Below are 19,954 nucleotides of genomic sequence, written 5' to 3'. Positions count from 1 at the left end.
ATTAGGAACAAGGGAAAATATCTCCTAATGTTCAATATAGTACTTCACCACAACTTACTTTAATTCACACTATACACATTAAAAAACTTTTTAGGGGCACCTGGGTGGCTCAGTCGGTTAAGCGTCTGCCTTCGGCTCAGTTCATGATCCCAGAGTCCTGGGATCAAGCCCGGGTCAGGCTCTCTGCTCAACGGGGAGTCAGCTTCCCCCTTCATCTGCCCCTCCCCTACTCATGCTTGCTTTCTCTGTCTCTCTGTCAAATAAATAACTAAAATCTTAAAAAAAAAAATTTCTAAAAGTTCCTGTGGGAAATGACAGTGTCATTTGAGTCTATTAAAGCATCATTCTGGTTGCACAAACTAGAAAGAGAAGTTGCACTGTGGTAATACTTGTCTTTATCTTAGAGACCAAGAGTCATTTTGCAAATTTGTAGTATCATTTCCCTAAACAACTCAGGACCAAATTGTACTTCGGTTCTTCAGTTCTACTTTTTTGTGGAGACAGACACACAGCTCTTGACTGTATTTTTACTTTATTTTTTTAAGCACTGCTGACAAAGTTAAGGTAACTTTTTATTGCACCATGTATAACTATGAAACAGCTTTAACGGGTGAAGGATGTAATAATTTAGACATCTCTTCATTTTAGAGAAGATGGAAACATCATTGGTTTTCTTTTCTCAATTAAATATGTGTGAATCAAAAGAAAAAACTTTTTTCAAGTTAATACATGGTTCAGGAAAAGAAGAAGCAAGCAAAGAAGCCAAGATCAGGTAAAATCATAATTTTTAAAATCGGTTTTATATTTTTAAAAAACATGATTGATGTTAAATATTTGATAGCACTTGTTTTTAAAATATCTGGTTGAAAACATATTGAATGTAGTATTATAACTGGGGGAAAAAGTCTTTTTGTTTAATAGGAACAAACACCTGTTAAATCTTAAGTGTTTTTATTTTTGAAAAAGTGCAACAATTTTAACCACATAGAAGAACTTGTAACAATCTTAATTGAAATATAATCTCAAATACTTTACAATCACTGAAGGAAAAAACAAAATATATTTCACATATGCTATACTAATTCCTCCACAAACTGAATGAAATTCACTAGGAAAACCATTGTGAGTGTGTTGGGGGTGGATGGTGGGTGAGAAGGGATGTTCAGGAGATTACCAATCCCACATTTGTTTGACAGTCAGAAGGAAAGATTTTAATTGTCATACAAACTGTCCTGAAGCTAATGCGTTTTCATTTTCAGAGCTAAGGAAAAAAGAAATAGGTTAAGTCTTCTCGTACAGAAACCTGAGTTTCATGAAGAAACCCACTCCAGTAGATCTGGGCACTTGGCCAAAGAAACAAGGTGAATAACTTTTAATTATTTGAAGGAAGATTTTGCTGATTCTATTCTTAAAGATTTAAGAAAGAGGAAATTAGGGATTTCCATTTTATTGGAAATTACACAGTATTATAAGGAAGGTTAGAGATCTCATTTCAAAAAACTAGGAATATTCCATAAAATTAAACCACTTTAATAACTTGCATTAAATAACCTTATAAAAATTTAAAGATGTTCTTTTAAAATTATATACCTGTCAATTTTAAATGATATATTTTACCCCTTATAAACTGATGAAATACTCATTAATTTAAGAGTTTCACAATATAATATTGTCATAGAGGAGAGCTATTCATCTCTTCCCTTAGTAGTTTGAATAAATGCCTCTAGGTATAAAAGCAAAAAAGTATGAAAAGGGATATTTTGTCATTTTTAGCCATTTCTTTAATTCAAACAGAAAATGAAGTGGCCTTATATACTAATATAATACACATTTTTCCAAAAATAAAATATGGCCAGTAAAAGATCCACGACAAATATATTCAACCTTGTAAATTATAACCATAAAATATTTGTTGTATTGCAACTTTTAAAATATATTTCTTATCCCTTTAGAACCTCATTAGCCAAACTTCCTGTATCTGTATAAAAAAAAACATTGCTGCATATTGTGGTAAGAGCTTCAAGGAAATTGCAGTTAAAAAAAAGTTTGGCTAAAAGTTACTGTCAGTTTAGGTTCTTCTACATGCTGAATTAAACTGGATATGCAGAGGTGAATAAATTGTTTTCTCAAGAAAAAAAAAAAGATACTCGACCCGATTTCTTTTTCTTTGTTCGTAACCTAACACATGATTAATTTTAAATAAAATAATTCATATACTCATGAGAAAATATTTAATGTTATTTTAACATATTGTTTGATAGCAAAATCAAAAAAAGGTGACCGATGTTTTTGAAGTTTCCAATGTAAATACAATTTTCATTACATTATAATAGAAGAAAGCCTATGACTGAAAAGAGCAGTGTTAAAGAGTAAGTTAGAGCAGATCCAGAAACAGACTTTCTGCATACTCCATTATAAACATTTTGTTTCTTGAACAGAGTCTCCCCTGAAGAAGCAGTGATATGGGGTGAATCATTTGACAAACTGCTTTCTCATAAAGGTTAGTGGTGTTTTTCCCAAATGCTTTATGTCTTAATGGACAATTATGCAAAGTATGCATGTAACTATACAAAACAGGCTGTCATAAAATGTAGTCTGATTGGTAATTTACAACAATCTGAGTTTCTGATCAAGAGAAATAGCTAAATAATAGAATAGTCAACAAATGGAAAATATTTTTTAAATATTCTGATTTTACTAAAAAGTACTTATTGTGGTTGAAATAGTACCTCTTTGTGCTGTGATTAATAGTTTCAAATTTTTTAATTTATTGATTTTTGAATGAGATCCTTGGTTTTTAAATACCTGATTACCCATGTTATTTTTATTGTTAAGTGATCTAAAATCTAAAGTAGTTCTTTTATTGGAAATTCAGGTAACCCTCATGAAAATAATTTTTTTTCAATTTTGTAAATATTTCACTCTTCATATCAATCATCTCATTTTAAAGCAGAATTTTGTAAAAGAGTTGAGAATCAGATGGGTATTTAAGATGGAACTTTGTAGGTGAAGTGAAAGGTGAGGACAAATATTGATTCCTTGCCTGACTGTTCAACACTGACAAAGCATGAGTCAGAGGACAGGCTGGCAAGATTGTTACTCTATTTTTTTTTAATTTGACAGTTTATTATAAGGAAGCAAATGTCTTTTCATCTGTGGATGCTCAAACCTAGCATATCACCTGATAAATATTAAGTGCTCAAATAATATAACCAAATTTGTTTCTAGGAAAAGGTTAACCCATGGTTCCTTTGAGATCTGAGTTCTGGGTCTCTTCTGCTATATAATGGTTGTATAATCTTAGTTAAGCTTCCTAATTTCTCTGACTTTCAGCTTCTTCAAGTGTAAATGGAAATAACAATGTCTTTAGCTCCAATAGGAATGGATTTCTGTCAGGATTAAATGAGATGATGAATAAGAAACCAATAACTGACACTACACAAATGTATATTGTTACTTCTATTATGAAAAATAATAATTATCAACAATAAATTAATAATCCTTTTCTATTTTCCAGTTTATTCCCAACTGGGTAAAATCACTTACAGGATGAAATTTCAATTAAAAGAAAGATATAAGCTGTATTTATTTATTGAACTTAATAAACTGGTACATAATAATTTTATCATACTCCCACAATCCATACAGAGAGAAGAAAGATTCAGCGAGGGTAATTAGTCCTACAGAAAAATTTCCCCTGGCATTCTGTAATCATTCTGTTTTACGAGTAGTCAAAACTGAATGGAAAAAATTAAATCTGCTGCTCTCTCTCTTTTCTCTGCTGGTGAAAATATTAAAGAGCTGTAAAATAGCAGCAATTTGAATCAAGAGGGTTCAACATGATAACAAAAGTCAGCACTGACCCACTTGGACATTATTATCATTGCTCTTGATCAAAGTGCTAATTAAATTATATTGAATTCACAAAAAAAATATGTTACTAGTATTCTTTTAATCAATCCTTCAAAAATCCAATTATTTTTCATTGCAAAGCTTATTGTAATATTAAATTATAAAGCTTAAAATAATCAGCTAAAAAAGTCTTTTGGTTGCAATGGTTAAATTCAGCTCATTTCTACTGTCTTAACTCCAGGCAAAAAAAAAAAAAAAAGGAAAGATCGTTATACTCATTAGTCTGCGCGCACACACACACACACACACACACACACACACACACACTTCAAAAAAGACCTTACTCTATCAAATTTTACAGAATTCCCCTTTGGTTAAATGAGTAAGTTTCTCAAATTCTGTATGTCATGTCTACATAAAGGAAAAGGAAATTGTATTAAATTTAGTCAAAGGGGAAATGCAGTGATAAACAAAATACAAATCAAAATTGGGTATTTAGTTTGACAAAAATGGCTGATATTAAAAGCAGTGTATGCTGATTATTAGCGTCTTTAGAAATGGAGCCACATAATAAATGGTTCTTATGCTAGATTTTAGGAGATTAATCAAAATTCACTAGCTGGACAAGGAGAGAGACCATTCAAGTGCAGAGCCAACATAGACATGGGGCATTAACCAGTGCAATTTATTTAGGGAATTAAAAATAAAGTAATTCTTTGTTGAGAAACAATTTGAAAATGGAAGGGTGGCTTAGGGTGACAGACAATACACAGGCGAGACTAAAACAGAAAGAGCATGTTTTTTGCTGTATTCCACAGAAGCGACATAATCCATGGAGTGTTTTGATAATCCCACTATTTTTTTTAAAGATTTTACGTATTTATTTGACAGAGAGAGACACAGTGAGAGAGGGAACACAAGCAGGGGGAGTGGGAGAGGGAAAAGCAGGCTTCCCGCTGAGCAGGACCCTGGGATCATGACTTGAGCCGAAGGCTTAACGACTGAGCCACCCAGGCACCCCGATAATCCCGCTATTTTATCCAAATTTCATTCATCAAATGTAGTTTAACTCTTTTAAAAATTAAAAAAAACCCACAGAAGATAAAATCCAAGAAAATCTAAACAAATTATGGACTTTAGTTAATAAAAGTGTATCAATATTTGTTTATCAATTATAACATATGTACTTTGCCAATATGAGATGTTAATAATAGGAAGAAACTTGGTTGTGGGGTATAAGGAAACTGCACCATCTACATAGCTTTTCCATAAATCTAAATCTATTCTAAAATAAAATGTTCCTCTTGTTTCTATGCAGATATTAGGATACATTTTTTCCACCATCTTCATTTATTGACAGATTTGTCTGAAATTGTGAAATGAATCATAAAAATCTATAATTTAACTGCACACATAAAAATCAATAATTTCTAAATGCTATTTAATAGAAACAGAAATTATGAATAAATAAAAAAACAATATCAGATTATATGTGATTCATAATCATCAATTTCAAATTTAGTTATCAGTCTTCTCATTGAGTGACTTTATAAAAGTAAATATTATCAATATAAAGTTAGCAAATCAATTCAAATAATATTGTATGTATATGTATATTGCACTTACACATTTGTGTGTATTGTATACATATATATGTATATGGTTCGACATAAGATATTTTGAAAGTAAAATAATGCTGCTCAATAATGTTTGAAAATAATTAGCTAAATAGTTTAAAAATGCTATATAACTTGCAAGGTATCGTGTAACCTTTCAAAAATTATTAAAAGAGATTATCTAGATGTGTGCAAGATTTCAACAGGCAGAAGAAAAAATAATTCCTGAGTTAGGAAAAAGGCAGGAAAATGGCTAGAGAAATAAGAGATTTTGGTATAACTTGGAAAAGCAACCCGTTCACTTTCACTGGGGCAGAGTAGTGAACAAATACATTGGAAAGTCAAGTTGGGGACAAACTTTTGAAGAGTTTGTTAGAAAACTGATGGACAAAAAAGTAGAATTCTATACATGTAATATGGATTACCTACAAGATTGTTACAAATATAAAAGTTAACCTCAAGGTAAGGGCTATTTTGGAAAGAAAACAGATGAACTTGGTGACTGATTGAATGTGTGTGTGTATTGTAAAGTGAGATGATGAAGAGATAGGAGATGAAGAAAAAGGATGAGTCAAAGATCTTTAGATTTTGTTTCATATTAATAGGAAGATGACAGTGCCTTTTATAGATGAGAAAAAGAGGTGGGAGAACAAGATTTGTGAGAAGATAACAGGTCAGAGTTTGAACTTATTTAGTTGCTGGTAAACTTTATCAGAAGTTTTGCAGAGTTTTATAGGCACACACCTAGAATATGGAAGAGTGATTGATTATAAATAGAGGTTTTTAACCATCACATCTTCAATCAGTAATTGAAGATGTGAAAGAGGTTTTATTTCCTGCAGAGAGTCTCTATCAATAAGAAAATCTTCCAACTACTACATAACTGTGCATTTTCCAGTCATTGCAAATAATTCCAATATTTTTTACCTTTTCATTAATGAATATTTGCTTGGACTTCTTGCACCATTAGTGTGGTTCTACTAAACTTAATTCTGAAAAATTCATAATAGATGAGAGAAGTAAAATATGTAAGTCATGGCACCCCCTTGCTTTAAAAATATAAACTGATTGTACTGTGGAAAATACTTACTACTGACTTTGAATAAAGGCTGCAAGGAAATGAGTACTCACTTTTGCAGAAGGAAATGAGTACTTCTCCTTACACTTTTTACCTTGTGGCTTTTCAACGTGCCCTTCCCAATTTTCAGTTACTGATTTTCTGCAAGATAAGAGATTGCAGTATTCTGCAAAGTTGAATTTCTGAATCAGGCTGACCCAAACCAAACACTCAATTTCTTAATCTGTCTCAGAATAAAAGTAAGTAAAATCCAGTCTAAATTATAAATGGATCACATAAATATATCATTATTGCAACAGTAACCACAACATTCTGTGTCAGGTCAAGAGCTATGAAGCCAAATATTTAAGGGGAAAACATGCAACCAAGTAATACTGTACTTGGGTTTCCAACCTGAGAGTTTCTTGACTTTTTGTTTCATTTGGTTTCTTGGCATCAGAAAAATTCTCCAACAGATGCCAGAATTTCAATTTAGAAACATGCAATCACAAGCGTTTCATATTTGTATGACACATTGAGCCAGCTCCTTCCAGTGTGAATTCTAATCCCAGGTTCCATCATGCACTTTTGGCAGCTGCATTCACCACTGCTGCCTTCTAAAGGACTGTTTGTTAAGTTACTCCTTCTGTGTATGAAATGGTTCCATTGTGACCTGATTTAATGTAGCTGCCCAAAGAGAAACAGGAAGTAACTAATGTCCTGGGATAATTTTGCACAACATTGCATGTTAGTTTTTAAAAAGTAATTTACTTAAACTTTTAAATAAATGAACTACTTTCTGATCATTATTAATTCATTTCTTGAATCAGTATTTATTCTTCTTTATTATATTCATATTATGCCAACAAAATCCATTCAATTTGATTAACCCATTATCAGCATTTTTAGCACATAGCACTTTTCCTAATATTAGTGCTGTGACTTCATTCTGAATGTCTGTATCAAACTTAAGACTAATCATGGTAACAAAGATCTTTTGCATGATATTCCAGAGTACACTGGCTGGCCCATAGTCGACACTCATATTTTGTGAATTAGTAAAGGACTATATATTAAGAAACATTTATTTTATTTCTTGAAAGATTTCTATTTGAATTCCATGCAAATTGATTTCTCCTCTGCTGTTCCAAACAGAATAAATAACCCACACAAATATCCTTCATTAGTCCTTGGGATATAAATGCCTGTCTTGCCCACCCATTGACTTTCATATTCCTCAGCAGTAGGAACTTTGTTGTTTGATGGCAGCTTATAACTTTGAACAAAATACATCTGGGTTCAGACTTCTGCACTGAAATTTACCAGCTGTAAATTTAGGGCAACTTAACCCTTTGAACCTCAACTTCTTCATCTGTAAAAATGGGTTACTCCATAGGGTTAACATGAAAATTAAATGGAGCTGTGCCAATAAAAGGCATATATAGCAAGGTGTCAGGACCCTAGCAAACACCTAAAACTTCTATTACACTTAATATTACTGCATTTTCAGCATATAATACAGTCCTCAAGTTCATACTAGGTGTTTTATAAATAAAAGATAGGTGAAGAAAGTTATTTTTAATATGTGACAATTTCAGTTGCCTGGCATATGGATGATTCCTTTTAGAAGTTTAGTGCAAAACACTTTATTATGACTGAGATCTGTTAATAGGAAAAATAATGGTCATATTCTCCCAAAATTGTGACATTTATTAACTCACTTTAGGAATAATTTGACATTTAAAAACTGATCAGTTGTACTTATACATGACATATGGATAGAATAAGTTGAAATCAGAAAAGTTTTTTCCTTCACTGGGGTCAGCGTAACTTTATTCACAGACCCAATAATGCTTATACTTAATTTCCTCTTTCCAAACTAGGTTTAACCTGGAACAGACTATTGTCTCATTGCAAGATTACAGGCATTTTATTTTGACTCTGAAAATACACATTTTTAGGTACTTGAGGAAAATCTTCTGTGTATCAAAATGCTTCAAAGAATCATTACCCATTTATATTTCCCTTTTACATTTGGAGAAAAGCACACTATGCAGCATGAAGAAATAAATCTTGAAAACCAAACACTAAGTGAGCTAAAAAAAATAAGAAAAGTTGTTAAATATCCTACATTGATCATTCTTGCTTATTCTCAGTTATTAGAGTTTGTAGACTCATTCAGGAACTGCTTAGCACTAAGACCTCTTTAAAAAGGTTGTGCTTAACCAGGAATTATCTTACTTTTGCATCTAATGACTGTAGAAAAGTTCTGACTTGCTTGTCAGTCTTAAATGATAACTTCTCAAATTCATGTAAGCCTGACCTTTGCTTGTCTTCCTAGTTTTTTCACAAACATTTAACCACTAACACCTTGTGCTCAGGGTTAATTTGTGGGGGAAAAAAAATCTCCCCTTATTCCAGTGAAACACCAATGGAAGGAGCAGTGGGATAGAGCTGCATGATTCTTTTGTCGTGGTAGTGGTGAAGTCATCCCATATTCAATACTTTGGAAATGTATATAGGTTGTCATGTCATTTTCTGTTCCTGCATCTCTAATACATTTTTTAAAAATTGCTTACAACATAAAAAAATGGTGCTTGTCAAAGAGGACAAGTTCTATATATAGGATAAACAAATTGAAATATAAAACATAGTTTGAGGATTGTATTAGTTTCCCCTTGCTGTGGTAACAAGTTACCATATCTCTGGTGACTTAATGCAAATCTACTATCTTACAGTTCTGTGGATCAGAAGTACAGTATGGGGGGGCACCTGGGTGGCTCAGTTGTTAAGTGGCTGCCTTAAGCTCAGGTCATGATCTCAGGGTCCTGGGATCAAGACCCCCATCAGGCTCACTGCTCAGCAGAAGCCTGCTTCTTCCTCTCCCACTCCTCCTGCTTGTGTTCCCTCTCTTGCAGTCTCTCTGTCAAATAAGTAAAATCTTAAAAAAAAAAAAAAAAAGAAGTACAGTATGGGTCTTATTGGGAGGAAGGGGGAATCAAGGTGTGGTTAGGCTATTGTCCCTTCTGGAGGGTCTAGGGGATAATCCCTTTCCTACCCATTCAGGTTTTTAGCAGAATTCAGTTCTTTGCAGGTTTGGACAAATGTCTCCATTATTTTGCTGGCTCTTAACTCATGACTATTCACACCTTCTAGAAGCCACCACATTTTTTGGCTCATGACCATCTTTTTCCATCTTTAAGGTCAGTAACATCATTTCATATTGTATCTCTCTGACCCACTCTTCTGTTCCTCTTCCACTTTTAAGGACTCATGTGCTTAGACTGGATTGGATTATCCACCTAGATAATACAGGATAATACAGGATAATTTCCCCATTTCATGGTCCTTAACCATACCGACATCTGCAAAAGCTCCTTTTTTCCATGTAAGGTGACATATTCACAGGTTTTGGGAATTAGGGCATAGTCATCATTGGAGAGATGTTACTGTGCCTACCACACAAAATGTTGCGCTCCTAAGAAAGATACATTTCTAAGATGTGTTTGTTTGTTTGAAAAGTGAGATTTGGGGAAATCGAACTTATCTGAAACTCAGTTTCCTCATCTATGAAAATGAATATAGGACATATTCCTAGCATCTGTTGTAAAGGTTAAATGTGGTAGTGCATATAAGCAGCACATAGCCCTCAGAACCTCAGAACCTCTAAACATGTTATAAATGCAAAATCTCTCCATTTCCATAATTCTACCAATAGAGATTCATTCTTCTTGCTTCACTCTGTATGGAACTTTTTATATTAGAAGCCATCACTGACCATAAGGAATCATTCTAGAGAGTAGTGAATATAAGAAATGAATATAAGTGAAAATGAGTTGAGGAAAGAAAGCTATCATTTTATTTCACAATTCTTTTAACCATAATGTTAGAATGTTTGATTCTCCTTTCATACATTGCTAAATTTAAATCTTTAAATCTTTTGTTCAGAATCTTTGCATCTCTGATCATGATGGATATTGATCTGTAGTTTTCTTTTTCTGTCTTTCTTAATATTTTTATTTTATTTTATTTATTTCTGGGGAGGAAAGAGTATCAGGTTTTGGTATTAAAATGATGTGGAAAGTATTCATCCCTTCACTGTTTTCTGGAAGGAGTTGTATAAGATTAGAATACTTTTTCTTAAGTGTTTGATAAAATTCACCAAATCTGGACCCAAAATTTTTTACGGGGAGAGGAGAATATTTTTATTGTATAAAGTCTGTTTATTAATTGGATTAGGGCTATCAGATTTTTCACTTCTTTAGTGTCATTTTGAGTAGTTTTTTTTTAATTTTTCCATTTTATTTATGTTTATTGGTATAAAGTTGTTCAGAATATTTATTATCTTTGTGATATGTTTCTGATATGTGGTAATATTCCTGATTTGCTTTGTACTATGAAACAATCTTGCTAAGGGTTCTATTTTATTAATGTTTTCAAAGGACCAACTTTTTGCTTTTGCTAATTTTCTCTATGTTTTGTTTTCTTTCATATAGATTTCTGCTCTGTTTTTATTATTTTTCCCTTCTACTTACTGTGGCTTTAATTTGTTCTTATTTTCAAGCTTCTTAAGATAGAAATTTATATCTTGATTTCATACCCTTCTTTTTTTACTAGTATAGCTTTACATACAATGAATTTCCCTCTAAATACTGTGTAAACTGCACCCCTCTAATTTTGATGTGCTGTACTTTTCTTATAATCCAATTGTAAATATATCATAATTTCTCATGTAAGTCCTTATTTGACCTATGAATTTATGTGTGTTATTTTGTTTCCAAATAGTTGGAGGCTTTTCTAGCTATGTTACTAGTATTAATTTTTTATTAAGACCCTTGTGGGCAAAGGACATACTCTATAAGATGTCATTCTTTTGAAGTTTAGATTTATTTTTCATCTACCCACCATGTGTTTATCTTGGACAATCTTCCTTGTGCTCTTGAAAAGGTGTTGGGCAGAGTGTTTTATAATTATCAATTAGGTCAACTTGGTTAATAATGTTAAGTTTTATATAACCTTATTAATATTCTGTCTACATGTTCTAGAAATTTATAAATGAACAGAATTAAAATCTACAACTGTAATTGTAAATATTTCTACTTCTTTCAGCTCTGCCAGTTTGCTTCACATATTTTAGAGCTCTGCAAATAAGTCCATATATATTTAGGATTATTATTTACTAGTAATAGCTGACCACTTTACAATTATGAAATGGAAATACTCTTTATTTTGAAGTCACTTTGTCAGGCCACATCAGATTGTTTTTATACAGATGCTAAACACCTATGTTGTGTATCATTTTCACTTTTTTATTTCACCTTCTTAATATTTTATTTTTAACATGTGTTTCTTGTAGCCAATATATAGTCTAGTTTTAATTTTGAATGCAGTCTGATGATCTCTGACCGTTAATTGAAGTATTTAGTCCATTGAAATGTAATGTCATCATTGATATAGGTTAGATATAGCTAACATCTCATTTTCTGGTTGTCCCATAATTTTGTTGTTATGCTTTACCTCCTTTCCTTTTCCTCAGATTAAATAATTTCTATTCAACTCTCTTGTAGTTGACTCACCCTTTCTTATGTAGTCTTTAATTTGTTGTCATGTCCATTCAATCGATTTTTTACCCCAGGTATTTTCTATTCCAGTTCTAGCCTTTCCATTTGATTGTTTCTATCCTTTCAGTTTATCTGCTGAGTTTTTGCATCTATTCACTCATTATGTCTTTTTTAACATTTATGTTCTTCAACAAATTAATAATAGCTTTTTTACTGTCCTTGTATGTTATTTCAAATATTTTGGATACTTTGTGGTCAATTTCTAATGACTGCTTTTGTTATTGATAATGGATCACATTAGATATTTCTTTGCATGCCTAATCAATTTTTATTGTATGTGAGCATAAAGGAAGATAGAGGAGTCTAGACTCTGTTGTCTTCCTTTAAGGAGTTTTGGATTACTTTTCTGTCAGTCTGTTATATCCCCCACAGATCCTCTTTATTTTTTCTGGCCGGTTCGATCCTTTGAAACCAACCTCTTTCTGATTTGCCTCAATACTAGTATAAAGCTCTTGCTCTTAGGCATAATGTTTGTAACAAAAACATGGACTTTGTTGAGCCATGACTCCAAAGTTTGGTGGCAAGTTAGACAAGAGTCCTTCTCATGAATCTTTAAAAAAGTGCATGAGAAACACAAGTGAGCAAGCAACTATAGCACAATGTTTTAAGTACCTGGAACTTAGAGTGTGAAAAAGATAGTGGAAAGAGATGAAAGGCACTACTGGAAGAATTTTAAAAGTAGAGAAACATGATGAAGTCTGTATATAGAAAGATATTACTGACTAGAATGTGGATTATAAACTAAGAGGGTGTGGGAACAAGTAACAGAACCCTAGAGTAAGGACCCTAATTAGAAGGTTGTCATGATAACCTATTTGAAAAATAATTCTGCTCTAAGTGAAATAAATTTTAAAAGCTCACTTTTTTTGAATGGGTAAATAGTTAAATAGTGGTATATCGTTATCTTACTTGTGGTGTTTTATTAGAGTTGACCCTTGAACAATGTGGGTTTGAACTCTACAGGTCTACTTATTCTTGGATTTTGTCAGTAAAGTACTATAAATGTGGTTACCATTAGGCTTTAATCTAACATTTTCTCTTCCTTATGGTTTTTTTAAGTTTCTTTTATCTGGCTTACTTTATTGTAAGAATACTGTATACAATATACATAATATACGAAATGTATGTTAATTGACTGGGGGCTTCTGCTCAACAGTTAAATATAAGCAGTTAAGTTTTTCAGGTGTCCAAAGTTATAAGTGGACTTTTGACTGCATGAAGTGGGGGGTTGGCACCACTAACACTTGCACTGTTCAATAACAACTGTATAGTTTTGCAAGATGTTACATTGGTGGAAACTGGATAAAGAGTACATGGGATCTCTATTCTCTCCTACAGCAACATGTGAATTTACAATTTTCTCAAAATAAAGAGATTTAATTTTTAAAAATGTGTATAAGCCAAAAAAAGTAGAATACCATAAAAAGTTGAATGAGCACTAGTTTTAAAGTCAGTTTGTCTTAGGGATGAATTCTAATTCTGCCACATTCTAGCTATGTAAACTTTACCTGACTGAGCCTTAAATAAATGATAGTCATCAAGACCATTAACATAATCACCGTCAAAACCCACAAAGTATAATACTATGTGCTAGTCACCGTTTTAAGTACTTTGCATGTTTTAATATTTTTAACTCTCTCCTCTCTTGCTTTTTTCTCTCATGGTTTGTTGGCTTTTGTTAGAGATATACTTGGATTCCTTTGTCTTTACTTTTTGCATATCTATTTTTGGTTTTTGATTTGTGGTTACCATTAGGTTTTTATCTAACATCTTATGCATATAGCAGTCTATATTAAGTTGATGGCTGCTTACATTTGAACCCATTCTTTACTCCTCTCCCCCACCCTCCATGTTTTAGGTATTTGGTATCATACTTTACATCCTTTTATTTTTGGAATCCCTTGACCAATTTTTATAGATATACCTAATTTTACTGGTTTTGTGCTTTCTGCTTTTCTTATTCCTACTTATGTTCTTTCCTTTCCATTCAAAGAGCTCCTTTTAACATTTCTTGTAGGAATGGTTTAGTAGTCATGAATTCTTTTAATTTTTGTTTGTCTGGGAATCTCTTTATCTCTCCTATTCAGAATGATAACTTTGCTGCATAGAGTATTCTTGGTTGCAGGTTTTGTTTTGTTTTTTCTCTTAGCACTTCTAATATATCATGTCACTTTATTCTGGCCTGTAAAGTTTCTGCTGAAAAATCAACTGACAGACTTATGGGGTTTCACTTGTATGTAACTGTTTTCTTTACTTTTGCTGCTTTTAAAATTCTCTCTTTATCTCTACTTTTTGCCATTTTAATGACTGTGTGTCTTGATGTGGACCTCCTTGGGTTGATTTAGGGGGCTCTCTGTGCCTCCTGGATCTGGATTTCTGTTTCTTTCCTTGGATTTGGGAATTTTTGGGCTATGATTTCTCCAAATAAATTTTCTGCCCCACTTTCTCTCTCTTTTTCTTCTAGGATCCATACAATGAAAAAGTTATTACACTTGATAGTGTTGCTAAGTTCCCTAAGTCTATTTTTCTGTTTTGTGCTGCTCTTTCATTTGAGACATATCCCCCATCTCTTCATTTTGTCTAACTCTCTGTGTATGTTTCTATGTGTTAGGAAAGTCAGCTACATCTGCTCTTGAAAATAGTGGCCTTATGAAGAAGTCCTGTGGCGCCCTGCAGTGCAATGTTCCCTATGCACCAGAACCTGGCACTTCAGGGATGTCTCCTCTGTGTGTTATGTGTTCTGCTATTGTGGCTAAGCCTGGGGTGTCTGGCACGAGGGTCTGTTTCTCTCCCCTGTCTGTGCCTGCTGTGTCCCTCCCTCCTGCAGACAGTCTCTTGGGTCTATTTGGCTCCCAACTGTGTCTCTGCCCTTCCTACCCACTGTAACAAGTCCTCTTCTCTACATTTAACTGTGGAGAGTCTCTTCTGCCAGGCCTCAGGCCATTCTCTGGGTTATTTACACTGATATGGATGTTATCTAGTTGTATCTATGGGACAAGGTGAAGGTCCTCCTACTCCATCTTTCCTGGAAATCAATGCTTTTAATTCTCTAAACAACCCTATCAGATAGGTATCATCATTATCTTAATTTTAAATATTGAAAAACTGAGGTATGGTAAGAAAGGTATTTCACTCAGGACTACGTAGTAACTATCTAAACATGAATTTAAACCCTGGCCATCTTCCACAAGACTTGATACCAATGCCTAACATTGATGGAGCTCAGGACAAAAGTAAAAATGGAGACCCCATACTAAATATCTAAATGCTTAAAAGCTATAAATCAAGCTAACAAACTGTTAAAAATATATATTTAGTCCTTTAATTTTTGCAAATATACTGTGTAACCATTAAGCTTGAATTTAAAATTCTCAGACTCTTTACAGTTCTATTCTATCAACATGCCTACCTTCCTTCTCTTTCTATTCATGGTTTGGTTCCATACTGTGAAAATCCTCTTTGCACACTTGTGTGGACACCCCAGCCTTCAAATTCAAGTCCTATCCTAAGGGTGTGAATACCATTGAGTCAGTGTGCCTTTAGTGGATGAACTTGGGGAAGAGGACTATGCAAACCCTGGTAACATAGAATTTTTAGACAGGGAATTCTAGGGTCCTGAGTACAGAAGCACAGTCTGGAAGTGGGGGATGGGGGAGAATGAGCTCCAAGTGGAATAGTTTCTTGGCTCTGTAGAATAACCCCACACCCCCGAGAAAGGCACTGAGGGACCTGAAAGAGACCCAAAGCAAGGTCCAGAGTAAGGGTTTGTCCCTCTTCCTCAGGTCTACGTATGATACCGGCCTCATTTCAACCGGAGTGATACTCACTTTTCATAATTTTGAAGATTACAGCTAATTTATATGAGGTCTCTCATGTATATTGTACAGACATGCATTTCTTCACTGAATTAGAGGGAAGACATAGCTATTCTGTTAATATTTGCAGTTATACTTTGATATCAAGTAGTACAATACAGGAGGGGAAGTGAGAGGGGTTAAATAGGTGATGGGTATTAAGGTGAGCACTGGTGATGAACACTGGGTGTTGTATGTAAGTGATGAATCACTAAATTCTACACCAAAAACCAATATCACACTGCATGTTAACTGGAATTTAAATAAATATTTGGTGGAAAAAAAAAACTAACTAGTACAATTCCTCAGCATTAATATTGTATAGTTAAAATATATCACTTCTTTTCCTGGTAGATGGACTGGAGACTTTTACCAGATTCCTTAAAACTGAATTCAGTGAAGAAAACATTGAATTTTGGATAGCCTGTGAAGATTTCAAGAAAAGTAAAGACCCTCAACAAATTATCCTTAAAGCAAAAGCAATATACGAGAAATTTATACAGAATGATGCTCCACAAGAGGTACAGTAAAGATGATTGTAAAAATTTAAAACTGCTTGAAAAATTTTTGAGAGAATCTGCCTTTATCAAATCGGTATCCTCATACATTCCACTAGAAAGGTCAAGATTTTATTGAAGCAAAAATGGATATTTATATAAATTCCTACATACAAACAGAATGCATTGTAAGACTTTGCCATGAAAGTAAAAATGTTATTGAAGTCATTCCTTGGGGTTATTTTTATTCTAGACTAAGAGGAAATACAATTACTTGCAACATTTAGATTCATTCTCTTATCCATATTAATCACCTAAGCATAAGCAATGTCTCATCAAAACTAACAATTTCTATAAGAGAGGAAAGCAAGACAAATTAAAATGTTCATATAATGTACCATTTTAGTGTGAGCTCATCTACCTATGCAAAGTTTTGATTGCACCAAAATAATTATTCCTCCACTTTAAAATAGACTAAAAGAAAATATCATAATCGACAGATGAAGGAAACCTAATTTGACAGTGGCTCAAGTGAAAAAACAGTTGTGATTTTCTTGGACTGCAAGCTCAGTATAAGATAATTGTGTGACATGATTGCTAAAACTATAGCAATAAAACTATAAAACTAGCAAATATTACCTGACTGACCTCAAAAATAATTTAAATAGAGTTTCTATATTTTCATTATGTGTTCAATAAATAATATTTCTTTGCTGAAGTGGTAGAACTGGTAGTCTATCGCTATTAAGAGTTCTATTTCACTATAAATTAGTATTGTCCATGAGGTAGCATTTGTCTGTGAAGATATCATTTCACATGGAATGATGATTGTTTTTCTTGTTTCAATATGTTTCAATCTGTTCTGTGTTTCAATGCATTGTTCTGTTTTTCCCATGGCCAATTTTATAAACAGATTTTTAAAAAGCAGCTAATTGTATGGTGTTACCCATGAGGGAAAAGGAAGGAACCTTAACTGAAAACGTCTATCAGAATCAGATTTGGCAGTAGTGCTTTGATAAGAACTATTAAAAGATTTTGTATCTTTAAAGATATCCATTTTCAGCACACACTTGCTTGTGAGAAAATATCATAATAAAGTGAAAAGAGCATGGGAATAAAACAAAAGCCCCTCATTGAAGTCCCAAATATGCCCCAAATTTCTATGAAGTTTCGTTTCCACTTTGAAAATGGGTCAACCTAATGGTCTGTATGATATTTACAATGTTTCATATTCTAAATTAGCAAAGTGAGAAGGACCGGATGCATAGGAAGAGAAGAGCCAGATGAAATCCCAGCCCAGGTAAATCACTGGATCCCTAGACTTATAACAAAAAAAATCACAAAAGCATCCAAGTGCCTTATGCCCACTCCAACATTGGATCAGTCCTGCACTGTTTGTTTTTCAAAAGCATTTACTTAAGTCAATTGACCATAATCATACTTTTTTGTTATTATTATCATCATCCAGGTTAACCTTGATTTTCACACCAAAGAAGTCATTACTAAGAGCATCACCCAACCTACCCTACACAGTTTTGATGCTGCACAAAGCAGAGTGTATCAGCTTATGGAACAAGACAGTTACACACGTTTTCTGAAATCTGACATCTATTTAGACTTGATAGAAGGAAGACCTCAGAGACCAACAAATCTTAGAAGACGATCACGCTCATTCACCTGTACGGAGTTCCAGGATGTAAAGTCAGATGTTGCCATTTGGTTATAAAGAAAATTAATTTTGTTCATTTTGATGGCAAACTTGTAATCTGCTTTTAAAATATAGCATGTTTACTTCTAACAAACGAGTACATCTTTTAAAACAAAATGCATCATGTCAAGGATTTTAAAAATGTAAATCAAAACTTACATTATAATAACACATACTATATCTGCCAATATATTCTGTAAAGCCTTCCATTTGACTTCATTCCATTCATAATCAGAAAAACTTATTACTTAATGGAAAGAAAGTAAAGAAGTAATAACAATCTTTTATAAGACCGTAAAGTTGAATTAAAGTTAAGCTTTTGCAAAATTGTCAATACTTAGAACAAATACCTAGTTTGGATATTTTTTTCTACATGTAAAAAAGTTAATGCTCAGATATCCATATATTTGGAACATATTTTCCATAATGATGAAGACTCTTTCTTTCTCTCTCCGTCGTAGAGAGAGTTAGAGGTGGTCCGGTTCTTACAATAGGAGAGGACAATCATGTATTCTTGGGTTACTAACCCTGGTTCAAGAATAAGCAATGTATCACTTCTAGTTACAAGCCAGAAACAGGAACTTTGGGGAAGATGCATTCACCGCTATAGAACTTCCAGGTTAAACATAACCCACGTGGATAACTGAGAATGGGATCCACGGTTTGGGCTCATTCTTAAGTGAGCATGGACTTATCCAGTAAGTGGAGCACACTTCTAATGGCCATAGAAACATGACCAGATTATACATAGCTCCAGGTTGGGACTAGGAGCATCTTCTCATCTGCTAACAGAAATTGCTACTAAAGTAGTGGGCAGTCAGCAGTTTGAATGAGGCCCAGAGGAGGTTTATCTCAGAAGTAATTAAGTTTTATTTTTGGACTTCTAGGACTGGGATAAAAATTAGAAATGAGAGGAGGTAAAGAAGCAAGGAGTCCAAGGCCCTGGAGACTCATGCATCTGCTACACTGGCTCCTATAAATAAAGTATTTCCCCATTGATTGTGTTCTTGTTCCAAGTCTCACTGAGTCTTTAATAGTATATTATTCAAATAAGATTATGCTAATAAGTATATATGTCTCTACTTTAGGGAAATATTTAATTTTAGATATGTGTTGCATGTCAATGTCTGTATTTAATTATGCCATACATTTGGCTTTGGCAAATGTTATTTTATTTGGAATGTAAAATATAAAAAATGCAGATCACCTATAGTAATAAATATTTTTAATTTCTTCATTCATACAGTTAATGTTTATTTGACCCCTAAGTGCTCTTGCTGATTGTTGATTATCCTTTCTGTCATCAAACTACACATAGACTTATTTTACAATGATACTGAGATAGAAACTATTAAAGTGTTTTGTCACTGATCTTACTACTAATTCAATTCTTTATACTGTTATAAATATGAAAACAAGGTATCATGCATTTCAAAAATCAACTAAGAAAGTGATTTTTAATTTTTCTATGGCTCATTTATATTTTCTTTTTTCTGTGGAAGTGTCTTTTCAAAGAGTATGATTCATACACAGTTAAGACTTGATATACGAGTTTCTGATCTCATTAGAAAAATCATGGGCTGATTTTAACAGCATTGTTCTAGGACCATAAATATATATTATATAGCTTTTTCATTTGTAATACTTTTCAGACATGTCCAATATCTTGTTTAAAAAATTCAATGGGACCCTTCAAAAACATACCAGGACTTTCTGATGAAATCAATGCCTGACTTCAAAGAACTTGTA

General features: G+C 33.1%; 1 protein-coding gene across 1 annotated transcript; it reads left to right on the top strand.

Moving 5' to 3' along the window:
- Window positions 1-362: 362 nt before the first annotated feature.
- On the top strand, window positions 363-19,581 carry RGS18 (regulator of G protein signaling 18). Its single transcript, XM_026517350.4, has 5 exons — window positions 363-772; window positions 1,260-1,361; window positions 2,439-2,500; window positions 16,355-16,521; window positions 17,966-19,581. Exons 1-5 carry the CDS (start codon window positions 654-656, stop codon window positions 18,221-18,223), a joined length of 708 nt encoding a protein of 235 aa, XP_026373135.1. The 5' UTR covers window positions 363-653; the 3' UTR covers window positions 18,224-19,581.
- The last annotated feature ends 373 nt before the right edge of the window (window positions 19,582-19,954 follow it).

This window comes from Ursus arctos, unplaced genomic scaffold (genome assembly GCF_023065955.2).
Source record: "Ursus arctos isolate Adak ecotype North America unplaced genomic scaffold, UrsArc2.0 scaffold_2, whole genome shotgun sequence".
Taxonomy (NCBI): domain Eukaryota; kingdom Metazoa; phylum Chordata; class Mammalia; order Carnivora; family Ursidae; genus Ursus; species Ursus arctos.
Note: the sequence above shows the minus strand (reverse complement) of the source record. Positions and strands in the feature narration are given on the sequence as shown.

Bases quoted from the DNA above. Each gene is read 5' to 3' on its own strand.
- RGS18 (XM_026517350.4), top strand. From the start codon at position 654: ATGGAAACATCATTGGTTTTCTTTTCTCAATTAAATATGTGTGAATCA. The intron at 1,362-2,438 runs GTGAATAACTTT...TTTCTTGAACAG, and splicing joins CACTTGGCCAAAGAAACAAG to AGTCTCCCCTGAAGAAGCAG. The intron at 2,501-16,354 runs GTTAGTGGTGTT...TTTTCCTGGTAG, and splicing joins CAAACTGCTTTCTCATAAAG to ATGGACTGGAGACTTTTACC.